The 13,010-nt window shown below is 55.3% G+C and overlaps 2 protein-coding genes across 2 annotated transcripts in view; one reads left to right on the top strand and one right to left on the bottom strand.

Moving 5' to 3' along the window:
• Positions 1-2,219, top strand: part of LZTR1 (leucine-zipper-like transcription regulator 1) — a 39,691-nt gene extending 37,472 nt beyond the window's left edge. The window contains exon 20 of the mRNA XM_009881344.1: positions 1,875-2,219. Within this exon, the coding sequence (XP_009879646.1) occupies positions 1,875-1,991 (117 nt within the window). The 3' untranslated portion in view covers positions 1,992-2,219. The remainder of the gene's footprint in view (positions 1-1,874) is intronic.
• Positions 2,220-5,705: 3,486 nt separating this feature from the next.
• The window catches only part of RNPEP (arginyl aminopeptidase (aminopeptidase B)), a 42,382-nt gene continuing 35,077 nt past the window's right edge, over positions 5,706-13,010 (bottom strand). Inside the window, exons 2-11 of the mRNA XM_009881342.1 lie at positions 12,888-13,004; positions 11,184-11,332; positions 10,481-10,597; positions 10,122-10,357; positions 9,388-9,501; positions 9,006-9,118; positions 8,518-8,626; positions 7,717-7,941; positions 6,961-7,103; positions 5,706-5,870 (exon numbers count right to left, since the gene is read on the bottom strand). Of these exons, the coding sequence (XP_009879644.1) occupies positions 5,706-5,870; positions 6,961-7,103; positions 7,717-7,941; positions 8,518-8,626; positions 9,006-9,118; positions 9,388-9,501; positions 10,122-10,357; positions 10,481-10,597; positions 11,184-11,332; positions 12,888-13,004 (1,488 nt within the window). The remainder of the gene's footprint in view (positions 5,871-6,960; positions 7,104-7,716; positions 7,942-8,517; positions 8,627-9,005; positions 9,119-9,387; positions 9,502-10,121; positions 10,358-10,480; positions 10,598-11,183; positions 11,333-12,887; positions 13,005-13,010) is intronic.

Here is a 13,010-nt window from a genome sequence, read left to right as displayed (position 1 = left end):
TTTGAGAGTGGAGCCAGCATCCAGGAATCGCGCTCCCAATGGAGAGTCCTCAGCACGAGGTTACAGCCCCTGCCTTCATCTTACGTGTTTTCTTCTGGCCTCGTGAATCCTGCGGAGTGGCCCAGCTTCAGCAAGGGATGGAGAATGGTCCCACCGTGGGTTACAGGATAGCCCGGTGGTTGGGACATCTCCTGGGGTTTGGGGTCAATGCCTTACAGTCCCTGAGAGCTGAAATCTCACGGTCTCAAATTCCCAGTGGAGGCCACAGGAACACAAACAGGTTGGCGCGATTCTCACCAGAATGTACTGGGGGGAAATGAACATTGCGACACTTCAGAAAAAGATATTTGAACTGAAGGGCGTTACTCAATTGTGCTCCACGAACCAGAATATGTGGAAATGTTTTATATTTAAACTGTTGACTGTTAGAACAGTTTTCATGAAAATGTGGCTGGAAGACTGTCAAGCAGATGTGCACGAAGAAATCTTAATTATGCAATGTTTTTCTTTGGCCTGAGAGGCTTTAGTGTGTGATTTTTGGCCCAGCACTGGGTGACCCTGTGTGTGGCTGGGCACGAATGCTTGCCGCTCTGCTCCCTTGCAAGCCACAGGCTCTGAAGGCTGATTTGTTCTGGCGGCGCAAGCCTGGTGGGTCATCAAGGCTTAGTCAGGCCGGGTGTATGGCAGTTGGGATCTCCTGTTCTTCCAGCGTGATTAATGCTGCTCTTGATTCGGGCTGTTGAGGAGGTTTGCTAGTGTGGGCAATGTGTTTTTAGGTTCTTGTGTGTCAGTATTGTGCAAAAGCCCTAATAAAACTGCTGTTCTGAAGTGTTTGTACTGACACGCTGATCTGTTCCTCCGCAGTGCGTGCCTCGGTGCAGGGGCAGGATTCCCACCAGTGTTAGGGGGGGTCTCTTTCCATCCCAGTCCTCACAGACCCTTATTTTGGGGGTATTACTTCAAGCACATGTCCTGAGTTCTTTCTGAAAGCATACTCAGCCGTTTCCTTCCTGGCTTTAAAAAGATGCTCAGGACATCTTTATTTTTTATCACAGTCAAGCTTTTTAGAGTGAGCTGATACCCTTTATTAGATCAGCTGATACAGGCTGCATAAGCGGACAGGCTTTTAGACAGACTCTGCCTTCAAGGCTGGGCACGTACGTTAGTAACTCTAGAAAAGGATTACTGGCTCGTTACTGTGAGGCTGTGGAGAAGGAAGGAATGTGTAGAGCTCCTTTTTGACAAGAGCTGAGCTTCTGAACAGCCTGAGAGCATGAAGTTTGTTGTAGATTCTTATATATCTGATGTGGCGGAGGTTTTTGTTGGCTGCTGCTCCAGTGACCTGCTTTGACTGCGGGAGGCGTGCCAGCAAAACCAGCGTGGGCACTAAGCACGGCCTCTCCTTAGGAGCACACAGGAGAGAGGAGATCCAGTCCTAAGTCACATTCCCAGTGGAAACACACAGACTTCAAAGTTCAGAGCTGTGCTGCTGCCCAGCTTGGCTTTTAGGAGAGTGCTTAGCTGGCATCCATTAGCAGAAGAGTTGTCAATATAAACCTTAATTACACTCCTTTCTCAGAGAGGCAGAGCTGGGGTCAGCATTTCTGCTGTCTTCCATTCCCATCCCCTCCGTGCAGCAGTCTGAAATTGGGTTGTAAGCACAGGAGGCTGTGACTGGATCCCCCATGGGCAGTCCTCTGCAGCCCAGCTCCGCAGCTGTGATTTCACGCCATACGTGCCCAGCCTTTGACTTGCCTGACCTGCCTGTTTCCTGTGGGGTCGCAGGGGTAAAACGGTGATACGTCAGCTATGATTTGGGGAGGGGTTTAATTCCTTTCTGTTTTTTTCCTGTTCTGTTTTTCTTTTCCTTGAAGGTCTCCAAGTTGCCAAATCTGCGGTCCCTAAGTCAGCTACTCCTTCTTGACATCATAGAGTCGTTAGCTAACCACATATCAGACAAGCAGTGCGCGGAGCTGGGCTCAGACATATGACGTACTTTGGTAATCGAACTTTTCATTTGTTCCACAAAAAACCTAGCACTTTATGGCTGACTTTCTTTTTTACCATTCCATACTGAGCTGCTCAGAGTGTCTACACAATATAGCAGGCGGCCCAGAGGAGCATGGACAGCTGACTCGCTCTCCCATGGATTTGCTTGGTCTGTACCTTTGTGGAGAAGGGTTTGGTCTCTGTTACGCAAATGTAAAATTGAAACCATTACAGGAATGAATTAATTCCACATGGTTTTGGGAGTAACAAAGTTCAGAATCAAGCCCATTATTACTTCTATACTGTAAAATAAAGCAGTCATGAGTAAGAGAGTCATTAATACTTTGAAACACAGTATTTAAAGAATACTATTTAAAGAACTTCAGCTGACACAGCCAGGGGCTGTACGGGGAAGTCAGATGTAAGAAAACTGGAAACAGAGAGCATGGTGTTCGCAGTGAGGCTGACTGTTGGACCAGAATGTAGTGACTTTTAAGAGACTCTCCATGGTGTGGATTAAAAGATAAGCCCTTTCGCAGCTGCCTGGACTGGTGGGCTGCGGGAAGTCCAGACCTGTGCTCTGCAGCAGGTCAGATTAGAAGATTACAGCAGTCCTTTCTGACCATCAGATCCATTAATCCTGTCTCGCTAAGCCTTTCTAAATCAATTTATTAATAAATAGTTAACATCTTCTCCTGGCATTTTGTGATTGACTTGGCTTTCATTTTGGAAAAAATTAAGCAAAAAGAGCTCCAAGCTTGATGAAGGTCACTTTGTTAAAAATAAGCGTGCTACATCTTGTTACTAATTTTATGCTGAAGTGTCTTCGTTAGTCATTGCCGTTGCAGGAAGGTGAACGAAGGCAGAGTGCCCTTCCCAGCCAGTTCAGAAGCAGCTCCTGTTCCGTCCCGGTTGCGGCTCCCCAGCTCCACGCTGTGCTGGATGCTTCCCACACTGCAGAGGGGAGAGGAGCTTTACCTCTCCCCGGCCGCTGAACGATGCAGCTTGGGCTGGGGAGCGCCGGAGATCAGCTGGTATTGGTGAAACATCTGCAGACAAAACTACTCCCCCAGCTGTGAGCCACCACGGCAGCCCAGAGGAGGGACTGGCAGAGAAGCTGAGAATCAAACTCTTGTCCTGCACCCGTTCGCAGAGGGGAAGCAGACAGCGCTGACGTGGTGCTGCTCTCTGCTTGGCTGTTTGGAACGGCAAGTCGGCTTGAGCTGGAGCAGTGGAAGATCCCTCCTGGGAAGCGCAGCTGCCCGGCCCTTGTGTTTCCGCCCTTGCGGCCGTAGTTTTTAATTCACGTTGATGAAGTGTTCCCAGTGCAGTATGAGATGTGAGCTCCTGTTCAGCATCCTGTAGCATGACATGCACGTGTGTGCTTCGGTACGCTGAGGGCATTGCAGTCTGTGCAATGGAGAATGTGTCGTTTCATCTAATCCAAGGGAAGGGCTTTAGGGACCACTTGATCTGTCTCCCAGCTGCTCAGGTGAGTCAGACCAGAGGTGGCAGATGATTCTGAGAGCCAAGGGCTCATTTTCATCTGGAGGCATTATTTCCAGATACCTCATAGGTAATGAAGTCTCTTATCAGAGGTCATGTTCATTGTACCAACAGTCTGCATGTTCCCTGGGAAACCAGATCTGCAAATACAGAAAGGTTACACGCTACAGCTTGTAAGAATATTACAGGTTATTTTCAGCAATGCTGAATCCGCTAGAGGACACCCATTTCCCAAACATGTGCAGCCCCGTTCCCTCAGTGAGGAAGAATGGGCTGATTTCAACCATGCCGTAACCAGCCCCTTTGGCTCCATTGTCTCAAACTATTTGGGGTTTGGAACTTACTCCTGAGCCCATCTGCAAGGAAATGCACAGCCGCTGCACCCTCTGTGCTGGGGCACTGCAGGCGTCTGTGCTTTGGGGGCGGATTTGGCTTAGTCCCGGCTCCAGTGACCATAGCCAGAGTTGCATTGCATCGGTGGGATTTATTGTCTGAAAAATTGCGGTCAACAGAACTGTTGCGTCGTCACTGTGATTTGCCTCTGGGCTGCTGTTGTGCAGGGTGCCGGGAGTGTGCGCCCCTCCGAGAGAGGAGCCGGGGACCTGCCCCGTGGGCACGGCTGGCCCCCTCCAGCCTGAGCTGTCCCCCCGCCCCTGGGACCGCAGCGGGGGCTGCGCCACATCCCCCCGCAGGGCTCAGGGGAAGTGCCAGGGCTGTCGGGGGTACGGGGCAGCCTTCCCGTAGGATCACACAGCCCAAAGGGGATGGTCCCGCCAGCCCCACGGGGCACCCCTGGGTTTCCTGCGGGATCTTGGGACGGGAGGTCTGGCAGGAGTAGCTGGTGTTGGAGAGCTGTTGCCACAGGCCTGGCGGCAGGGCCATCACGCGCCGTGGGGTTTATTTGCGCTTTCTGAGGCCATTGGGTGTTGTTATCACCATCTCAGAGCACTCCTTGAGCCAGCGGCCTCAGAGGCCTTTATGGCCGGCAGGTTCCCGAGGTTAGTGGTGTTAGTGCAGCTTTGGGGCAGTTTTGTACTGGAATTTTGAGGCCTGTGCTCATATTCCTGCATTTGATAAGGAATAACAATGTGTTACACATAACAGTGTGGCTGTCTAGTGCTGTCTTATTCCTATAGTCTCTGCCATACATGGGCCACAGTGGCTCTTTAAAGCCCTCAAGTCATGCTTCACTGGCATCATTGTCCACACTCTGGGAGTTATCCCAGCAAACTACAAAGAACAGGTCCCCATAAGCACGTGGCACCATCTCCATGCCCGTTTGGGTTTGTGGCATTTGCTGTGGGTGCCCGGCTGCTCACCAGAGCAGAGGGGGTTGGTCTGATGGGAGGACAAATGGCTAAAAGCTCGCAGGGGACAGAGACCCCCCACCCAACCCATTATGCTGCTGTTCAGAAATCTCCATAGTCACTCCCTGTGTGTCAGGTCCAGGTTTACAAGATGGTCTTGGCCTCCATCGGCTGCTCCCACCAGGCCCAGGTTCCCCAGGGGCCGTGCAGCGAGGCCAAGTGCTAGCACCTCCTCCTGCCAGCACAGGAGCCCACGCGATGCTGCTGGTTTGCCGGCAGCTCTCCGGTGCGGCTCGGTGCACTACCTGCCCTCAGAGCCCTGTCCCCCCCCAAGAGAGAGACCACTGGTGGGAGAGTAGGAACGCACCCCTCTCCCCCGCCCCAAAGTGAGCCCCAGCCCTCTTGGGCAGAGGAGAAGCAATTCCCACCGAGGCACTGAAGCCAAGAGGTCCCAGTTTTGCCACTCTGCTCCCACCACAGAGCCTGTAGGGCCCCTGCAGGGTGAGGTGTCCCCATGGTGCAGGCAGCACCAGGCGCCCCGAGTCAGAGGACCAGCTGCCACATGGGACCTGTTAGAGTTTGGCCCAGTATGGACCAGTGCACATCAGGGCCACAGACTCCTTCAGCCACTCCAGCCCTGAAGACACCAACGCCAGGAGAAGCCATCAGCGTCCTGGAGCAACCTGCACATCCTGGACCAGGGATGTCCTCCTGGGGCACCAGCCTGGTTCTGGGCAGGAGGAGCAGAGTCCCACTGAGGCTGCCCCTGGGGCACTGGGAACAGGAAAAGCATGAAAAGGGAAAAAAATTACAAATTTTAATAAGGAAGCATGCAGTGATGGAGAGAGGGCTGAGGTCCTGCCAGAGGGAAAAGCCCGCAGAGGGAGCAGAGCCCAGGCTGCACTAGTTCTCTGCCACCTCCAAGCCCAGGATCTTCTTGACATAGTTCTGGACGTTGACGTGGAGCTGAGGAGCTGTAGCCGAGAAGGTCTCCATGGCCAGGGCCCGGGCTGACTCCGACCCGCCCCACATGGCACGGTAGAGGGGCAGGGTGTACTTCTGCTTCCCCTGCAGAGAGACAGCGAGGGTTACACCCCAACCTCCACCCTGGGAAGAGCCGCACAACCCCTCCCAGGGCACAACACCTCCAGTATGGCCCCGCTCTTGGCCAGAGAGAGAGCACAGAGGAATGGGACAGGGCGGAAAATGCCACTGTGGGCAGCCCTTGGCACTGTGGCACATGGAAAGGGGAGAAGTCCTTAACCTTGGAGAAAGACAGTAGGCCCATGAGAAGCTCTTGAAGTTCCACAAGGCCAAGTGCAGGGTCCTGCACCTGGGTTGGGGCAATCCCCACTATCAGAACAGCGGGGGGGAAGGATGGATGGATGGAGGGAGGGAGGGAGGGAGAGCAGCCCTGCAGAGAAGGATACTGGTGTGTGACAAATTGGACATGAGCTGACAATATGCACTTGCAGCCCAGAAAGCCAACTGTATCCTGGGCTGCACAAGAACCCTGGCCATCAGGTGGAAGGAGGTGATTCTGCCCCTCGCCTCTGCTCTTGTAAGACCCCACTGGGGTCCCCAGTGCAAACCACACACGGACCTGTTGGAGTGGGGCCCAGAGGAGGCCACAAAGATGATCAGAGGGCTGGAGCACCTCTGCTGTTGAGAAAGGCTGAGAGAGTTGGGGTTGTTCAGCCTGGAGAACACTCCAGGGAGACCATACTGTGGCCTTTCCATATATGAAGGGGGCTTGTAAGAAAGACAGATTTTTACCAAGGCCTGTAGTGACAGGACAGGGGGCGACAGTTTTAAACTGAAGGAGGGCAGGGGTAGATTGGGCATAGGGGAGAAATGTACGATGAGGGTGGTGAGCCCCTGGGGCAGGTTGCCCAGAGAAGCTGCGGCTGCCCCATCCCTGGAGGTGTTCAAGGCCAGGTTGGATGGGGCTTGGAGCAACCTGGGCTGGTGGGAGGTGTCCCTGCCCAGGGTGGAAGGGGTGGACTAGATCTTTGAAGGTCCCTTCCAACACAAACCATTCTGTGGGTCTACCAAGAGCAAGATCTAACCCCTGGCCCTCTCGTTCTTCTGTGCCCCGTGCCCATCTCTCCCACAATGGGACACTGCTGGGCACAGCCACCGCTGCCCAGGGACGAACCTGGCTGTGGAGGAAGTCCTTGACCTTGCTGTACTCAGCGTCGAGGTTGTTCTTGAGGACAATCTGGCACCAGCGGAGTCGCAGCTCAGCGTTCCGGGCCTTGGAGATCTTCGGGTACATCTTGCTCAGCATCTCCACATTGCCTGCAAGAGAGGGATTGTCACCGTTCCCATGGGGGCTCTGCCTCCAGCTCCCAGCCCCTGCTCCGAGGGGACCTTCTGAGTCCATCCCAGCTGTGCTGCAAATCCTCTGGAATTCTCCCACCCATGGGCCAGCCCTGGACCCCCTGTGCCTCCCAGCGCCACAGCTCTGGAAGCAGCCCAGGCACTCGCTGGCTCCAGGCGAGAGGGTGCCCATGCTGGGCTCCTGGGGCCAGGCAGCCCTGCAGAGCCACATGCCCGGGGGCTTGGGATGCCAGCACGAACGCGGGGAGGTCCCCCAGCAAAGAGCACAAGCAGAGGTGAATACAGGGAAGTGGCAGCCCAGCTGAGCCAGCCTGGGGACAGCCTGCCACTGCACATGTCCCCATACATCTAGGGACACGCTTGCCCGGGCTCTCCATCCCCCACCACACTGACTGAGGCTTCCCAGACACCAGGAACGGCCCTGCTGGACTGTGGCGGGGATGGGCTGATGGCCATGCACCACGTGTCCCACTGATGTGTCCTCGCATCCCTGGCCAACTGGCTGGACCAGGGTGCATCACCTCATGTCTCCCCTGGGCACAGAAGCCCCAGGAGGTGACCTGGCCCTCACCTTCTGGCAGCGGGGATTTCTGCAGGACTTTATCCAGGAAGTAGACGAGCTGATACGTCCTCCAGGCTGTGATGTCCACAGCTTCAATCGCCTCCATATTTAAGCTGTCAGCTGCCCAGAGCTCTGCCAGCTCATCTGCCGGTTTCATCAGCTGCTCCCCCGGTGAGAGGTCGGGCAGGTAGGGGGGCCAGCCTGGCGTGTTCAGCCAGCGGTCGAACTCAAAGCCTGCGGTGAGGAAGGGAGGGAGAACTGGGATCAGTTTTCTGAACCCCGGGGCCCACACTGCTGCCCAGACATTACATTAGCCTTCTCTGAGGGCATCCCCAGCACCAGCAAACCTTCCCAGGAACGGCAACGACCAGAGACTAATGGGGTGGGGCTGTTAAGCCACCCTGGACTTGGTTTCTGCTTGTGCAGTAGCAGCCCCACCGCTGCCAGCGAGATGAGCTGGCTCCAGCATGGAATCCCCACAGCAAGGCTGAGCTCAGCCTGGGGCATCATCTGAGCCTGATCCCAGCGCTCACCAGCGGCTCTGTCAGCAAACACTCATATCCTGCTGCTAGAGACTCACCAGGCTCAGCTGGGAGAGGAAACCCCATGAAACAGCACCCGAGCGCAGAGCACAGACTGGATTCATATGGAAAAAAAATCAGGCTGAGCAGACGTGCGCCTGAGCCCAGGTTAGTGCCTGATCCTAGGCTGGCCAGCACTGTGCCACCTCCGTCAGAGCTGAAGCCAGTAGCAACAGCAGCAACTCCAGAAAAACCCACAAGCCAACATGCAGGAAGGTGCTGTGCTGACCTGGGATGGAGTCAACACCTTTCTCCTTCAGCTCCGGGAAGTACTCCAGGAAGAAACCGAGGGTGTCATCCGCTGTTATGCTCTGGAACTTGAACCGGTTCACGTAGGCCTGCGGGGATGGCCGGGGCGTGATGCTGCACACACTCACCATCACCCCCAGCAGTGCTGCCAAGTCCTTCCCATGCTGCAGCTCATGAGGGCTCAGTGCTGCCCAGCCCACACCAGCCTCCATTCCCCCTGATGGGCTGCCCGGTCCCCTGCATCTCCTGGGATGCCTTTGACCACCCCCCCTGCTGCCTGCAGCCAGCGTGAGGCCGAGCTTCACCCTCACCTCATTCCTCCATGAACATCTCTACTTCCCACCTCCTCTTCCTCTCCCCAGCCACCCTCTCCAGCCCATCCTTCCTGGGAATCCCACTGCGCTCTGGCCTCCCGCCACAGCATTTTCTATGACTTCACACCTCCAGCTCATACCTCCCTATACCAACCTGGAGGAAGGCATCGAACTTGCTCTGGTCCCCCACGAGATGGGCCAGGTAGCTCACGAAGCAATACCCCTTCTCGTAGGGCGTTTCGTTGTATGTGTCATCCGGATTGACACCTAGAAAAAAAGGAAAACCCTCAGGAATCATCTGCCCATCTGCAAAACAAAACAGCCCTCACGTGCACCGAGAGTTCCGCTTTCTGTGCTGGGTGCAAGCCTGTCACATCTCTCCTGGAGCCATCACCTCACTCGGGTCCCACCACCAGCACCGGTTTTATTGCAAGCCATGAAACACCCCAGCAGGAGGGCTTCCTACCCCAACACCACACCTCGCTTGTCCCCGCTCCCCCCACCTGGCTGCGGGAGGACAGGGACGCCCCACAGACCTTGCTCGATGACCACTCGCAGCTTGTTGAGCGGATGGTCCTCCCCTGTGTTGTCCATGTGTTGGCGCAGGAGGGCCCTTCCTGTTGCAGCCTCCAGGCAAGTGTATGCCAAACCTGGGCAGAGACAAGCAGAAGGTGTTTGGAGACCCTGACCAGACCCCTGTGCACTTTGAGCACAACGGGTGCTGCTACAGGAGGAAAACCACATTAGCTTCCAAGCTGGGAGAGGAGGAAACCGATAAATATGGTGTTGGGATGGTGGAGTTGTGGAGAGGCACGGCAACCCAGCACTCGGTTAGCAAGATCTGAGTCATTAAAATGTAGCTGGATGCAGCAAACAGTGCCAGGAGCACCTGAGCTGCTGGATGCGACTGTGTGTCCAGGGGGGAAGCTCCAGACTTCTAGTATTGACACCCCCCAGGATGCTGCAGGAGCAAGAGGAAGGTGAGGTTGGACAAGATCGCAGCACCCACGTCCCTGGCACATGGCTGCCGGGGGCTCTGTCCATCTCTTAGAGCAAAGGCGGTTTTGTTGCTAACACAAAACACCAGAGTGTTGCAGACTGCTGCTCTTCACCTCTTCTGAGACACAGCGCAGGCTCTGGCGCCACATGTAGTGCTCTGAGGGATGTGCTGAGCCACGGCCCATGGACCCTGGACCCACACGGATCCTGCCTGCGACAGCGTGGTTGCATGCGGGGACTCGGCGCCCCATGGCCGGGCAAGGCCACGCACCGTAGACCTCGGTGGAAATGCGCCTCTGGGCATACATGGTGAAGCCCTCGTTCAGCCAAAACTCGCCCCACGTGGCGTTGGTGACCAGGTTGCCAAACCAGCTGTGGGAGATCTCGTGGATGATGACATCCGCCAGTGAGCGGTCCCCGGCCAGCAGGCAGGGCGTCACAAAGGTGAGGCAGGGATTCTCCATCCCGCCGAAGGGGAAGGAGGGCGGCATGAACAGGATGTCGTACCTGCCGGGGAAGAGCAGACGGCTTGGGTCAGACCCACCTCCTCCTGTGGACGTGGCTGGGGATGGAGGGGTTCTCCCTTCCCAGCCCTGGGGAACAAAGCCCTTTGGGAACTGGAGGCCATACCTGCCCCAGACATAAGGTCCAAAGAGCCTCTCTCCAACCGCCAGGAACTCCTCAATCACCCCATCGTACTCCTTCTTCGCAGCCTCAATCAGGCAGGGCTCAGCCCAGACACGGCTCCTGGCCAAGTAGAAGAGGAAGTTTTAACCACTAGCGGACTTTAACCCTATTGCTTCATCAGAGAAAAACTGCACGTTTATTCCACAGCAAAATAAAAGCATACTGATAAAGGAAGCTAACGAGACTGATAGTGCAAACTGCTGTAATTTATTTTGTTGTCTGAATGTCAAAGGGCTTTTATATGGCTACTGTGACAGCTGGGAACACAAATAAACCATGAGCCTTGGGAGGAGACGTGGGACTCTGTGAACGGGGACCCACTGCTCTCATTCACATGCACAGAGGAGAAATGAGCAGAGCCAGGGACACCCTCAAAGGTGAGGAGACCCGGCACGGGGACTCCTCCTCACTCTCGAGAGCAAGAAGCACCCTCACCTGGCAGGGCCCGTGGTTTGATGACGCAGCGCCACATGCACAGCAGACGGGGGACTGACTGGGTCATGCTTATGGTCGGCATCTCCGTGCCTGCCTGTTCTCCACAGCCCAGCGGTGCAGGGAGAGACAGCCGGCAGCACAGCACGGGAACTTCACCATGCAGCTCCCACAGCCAGGGCTTAACGCTCAGGTGTCCTCCAGAGCCACTTACCTTGGGCCAACATCAGCAGACACAATGTCCCCGACAGCCAGAGCAATCAGGTAGGAGGGGATCGGCTGGGACATCTTGAAGACGAAGGTGTTATCCTTCTGCTTCTCCCAGCTCGTGGCACTCATCACAGCTGTGAAACCCTCGGGGACCTGGACGTATAGATAAAAACATCTATTAGATCCGTAACATACAGAGCAGGACATCAACTAACCCAGCCGGGGATGCCATGATGTCTGACAGCAAACATGTCCCAGCACGCTGAAGGTAGCTGGGTCCATGGGCACTGCAGCTTTTGGGGCGCAGAGCAGAGTAGTAACACCCCGAGCTCCAACTCAGGATCACAACTGCATCCCTGCGCCAGCATCACTCAGCACTTGGGCTCAAACAGCAGCTGGATGCAACAGCAGGACACCCAGAGCTGCCCTGCGAGCTGCCAGTGAGATAAAGAAATGCTGGAGTTGCAGGTGCTGAAAGGGCAGAGGATGCAGATCCTTCAGACGTTGGCTCTCCTCCCATTTCTTACACAACAACTTGCTTTTCCTGTTGTCAAGCCAAAGTAGAACCCATAGCCAATCCACCAGCCTGAGCTGAGCCCTGGGAGACTGATCTGGTTTGTCCTCTTCCAAACAGGGGGCAAGCCCCTGTGGGACCATGGAGAATATGGGGTTCTTGGTACAGAGCATCATGGCAGGACTCTACAACAGCCGAGCCCTGCACGCACTCATCTTGGGGGAACTCAGCCAGGGCTTTCAGGGCAGAAATTAGAGCAAGAGGCAAAATAAATAAATACTGGCATCACCAGCTCATGCCACCACATGCCATCGGCACTGGCTCAGTGTCACACCGGTAAGTGGCTTCCCTTGTCCACAGCATGCTGGGGCAGCCCAGTGCCGGTGCCACTGCACGACCACCTGCACACAAGAAGGAATTTAGATTATTTATTCCAGTTTTTGTACTAAAATCTGTGGACCTTTGGCTGCTCCTTCCATCCTGGAAGCCCAGCAGCCCCGGCACCACCACCAGGACCTGGTGTGGCCCATCATCGTCCCCTCCTCCAGCTATGTCCCCCAAACTCAGTTTATCCCAGTCGCCCTCCCACTGCTACACACACCAAGAGCAGGCATCCTGCTGCCCTCAGACTGCTACAGGGCAAAAATAGGGTTTTCTGTAATAATTAGAGGAATTACTTAAGACAAACGCGGCAGCACAAGGAGAGCAGAGAGGTTTAAACACCAAGTTGATCCCAACAGTTAGCCAGTATTTTGGCATCAAGCAGTGAGTATTTCAGCCACCTCCCACTAGGAGAGAGGAGCTTTCAGGACAGCCGGCACGTGCACCCACTCACAAGTGAGCAAAGCAGCGCCCATCACACGTGCCTGGAGAGAAGCAAGAGGACCGCTGGGGTCTGTTTGTATTCATCTAAAGATGAATATAAGAGAAAAATAGGAGTATAAACGAACTATTTCTCAGTCCCTTCTCTGCTGGGGACCTGCAGCGTGACAAGCATCGCCTCCAACATGCTGGCGCTGCAGAGGCCCGAGCGGTGCTGCTGATGTGATGCCCCAATGTTTTGGCGCATCCTGCAAAGAAGCCAGCAGCTTCCCCGCAAGCAAGCTTTGCAAAGGCACAGAGGGTTTTGCTCCACTAGGTGTGAGGGGGATGGCTTGGTCTGTGCCCCCGTGTGCTCCCAGGAGCACTGCTTACCTGCACCGTGGCCGAATACGTGAATTTGACTGAGGGGGTGTCGAAGCAGGGGAAGAAGGACCTGTTGAGGACGGCCTGGCCTTGGGTGTACATGTAGGGCTTCTGCTTCCCCGCCGTCTGCTC

This window comes from Charadrius vociferus, unplaced genomic scaffold (assembly GCF_000708025.1).
Source record: "Charadrius vociferus isolate BGI_N301 unplaced genomic scaffold, ASM70802v2 scaffold333, whole genome shotgun sequence".
Lineage (NCBI taxonomy): Eukaryota > Metazoa > Chordata > Aves > Charadriiformes > Charadriidae > Charadrius > Charadrius vociferus.
Note: the sequence above shows the minus strand (reverse complement) of the source record. Positions and strands in the feature narration are given on the sequence as shown.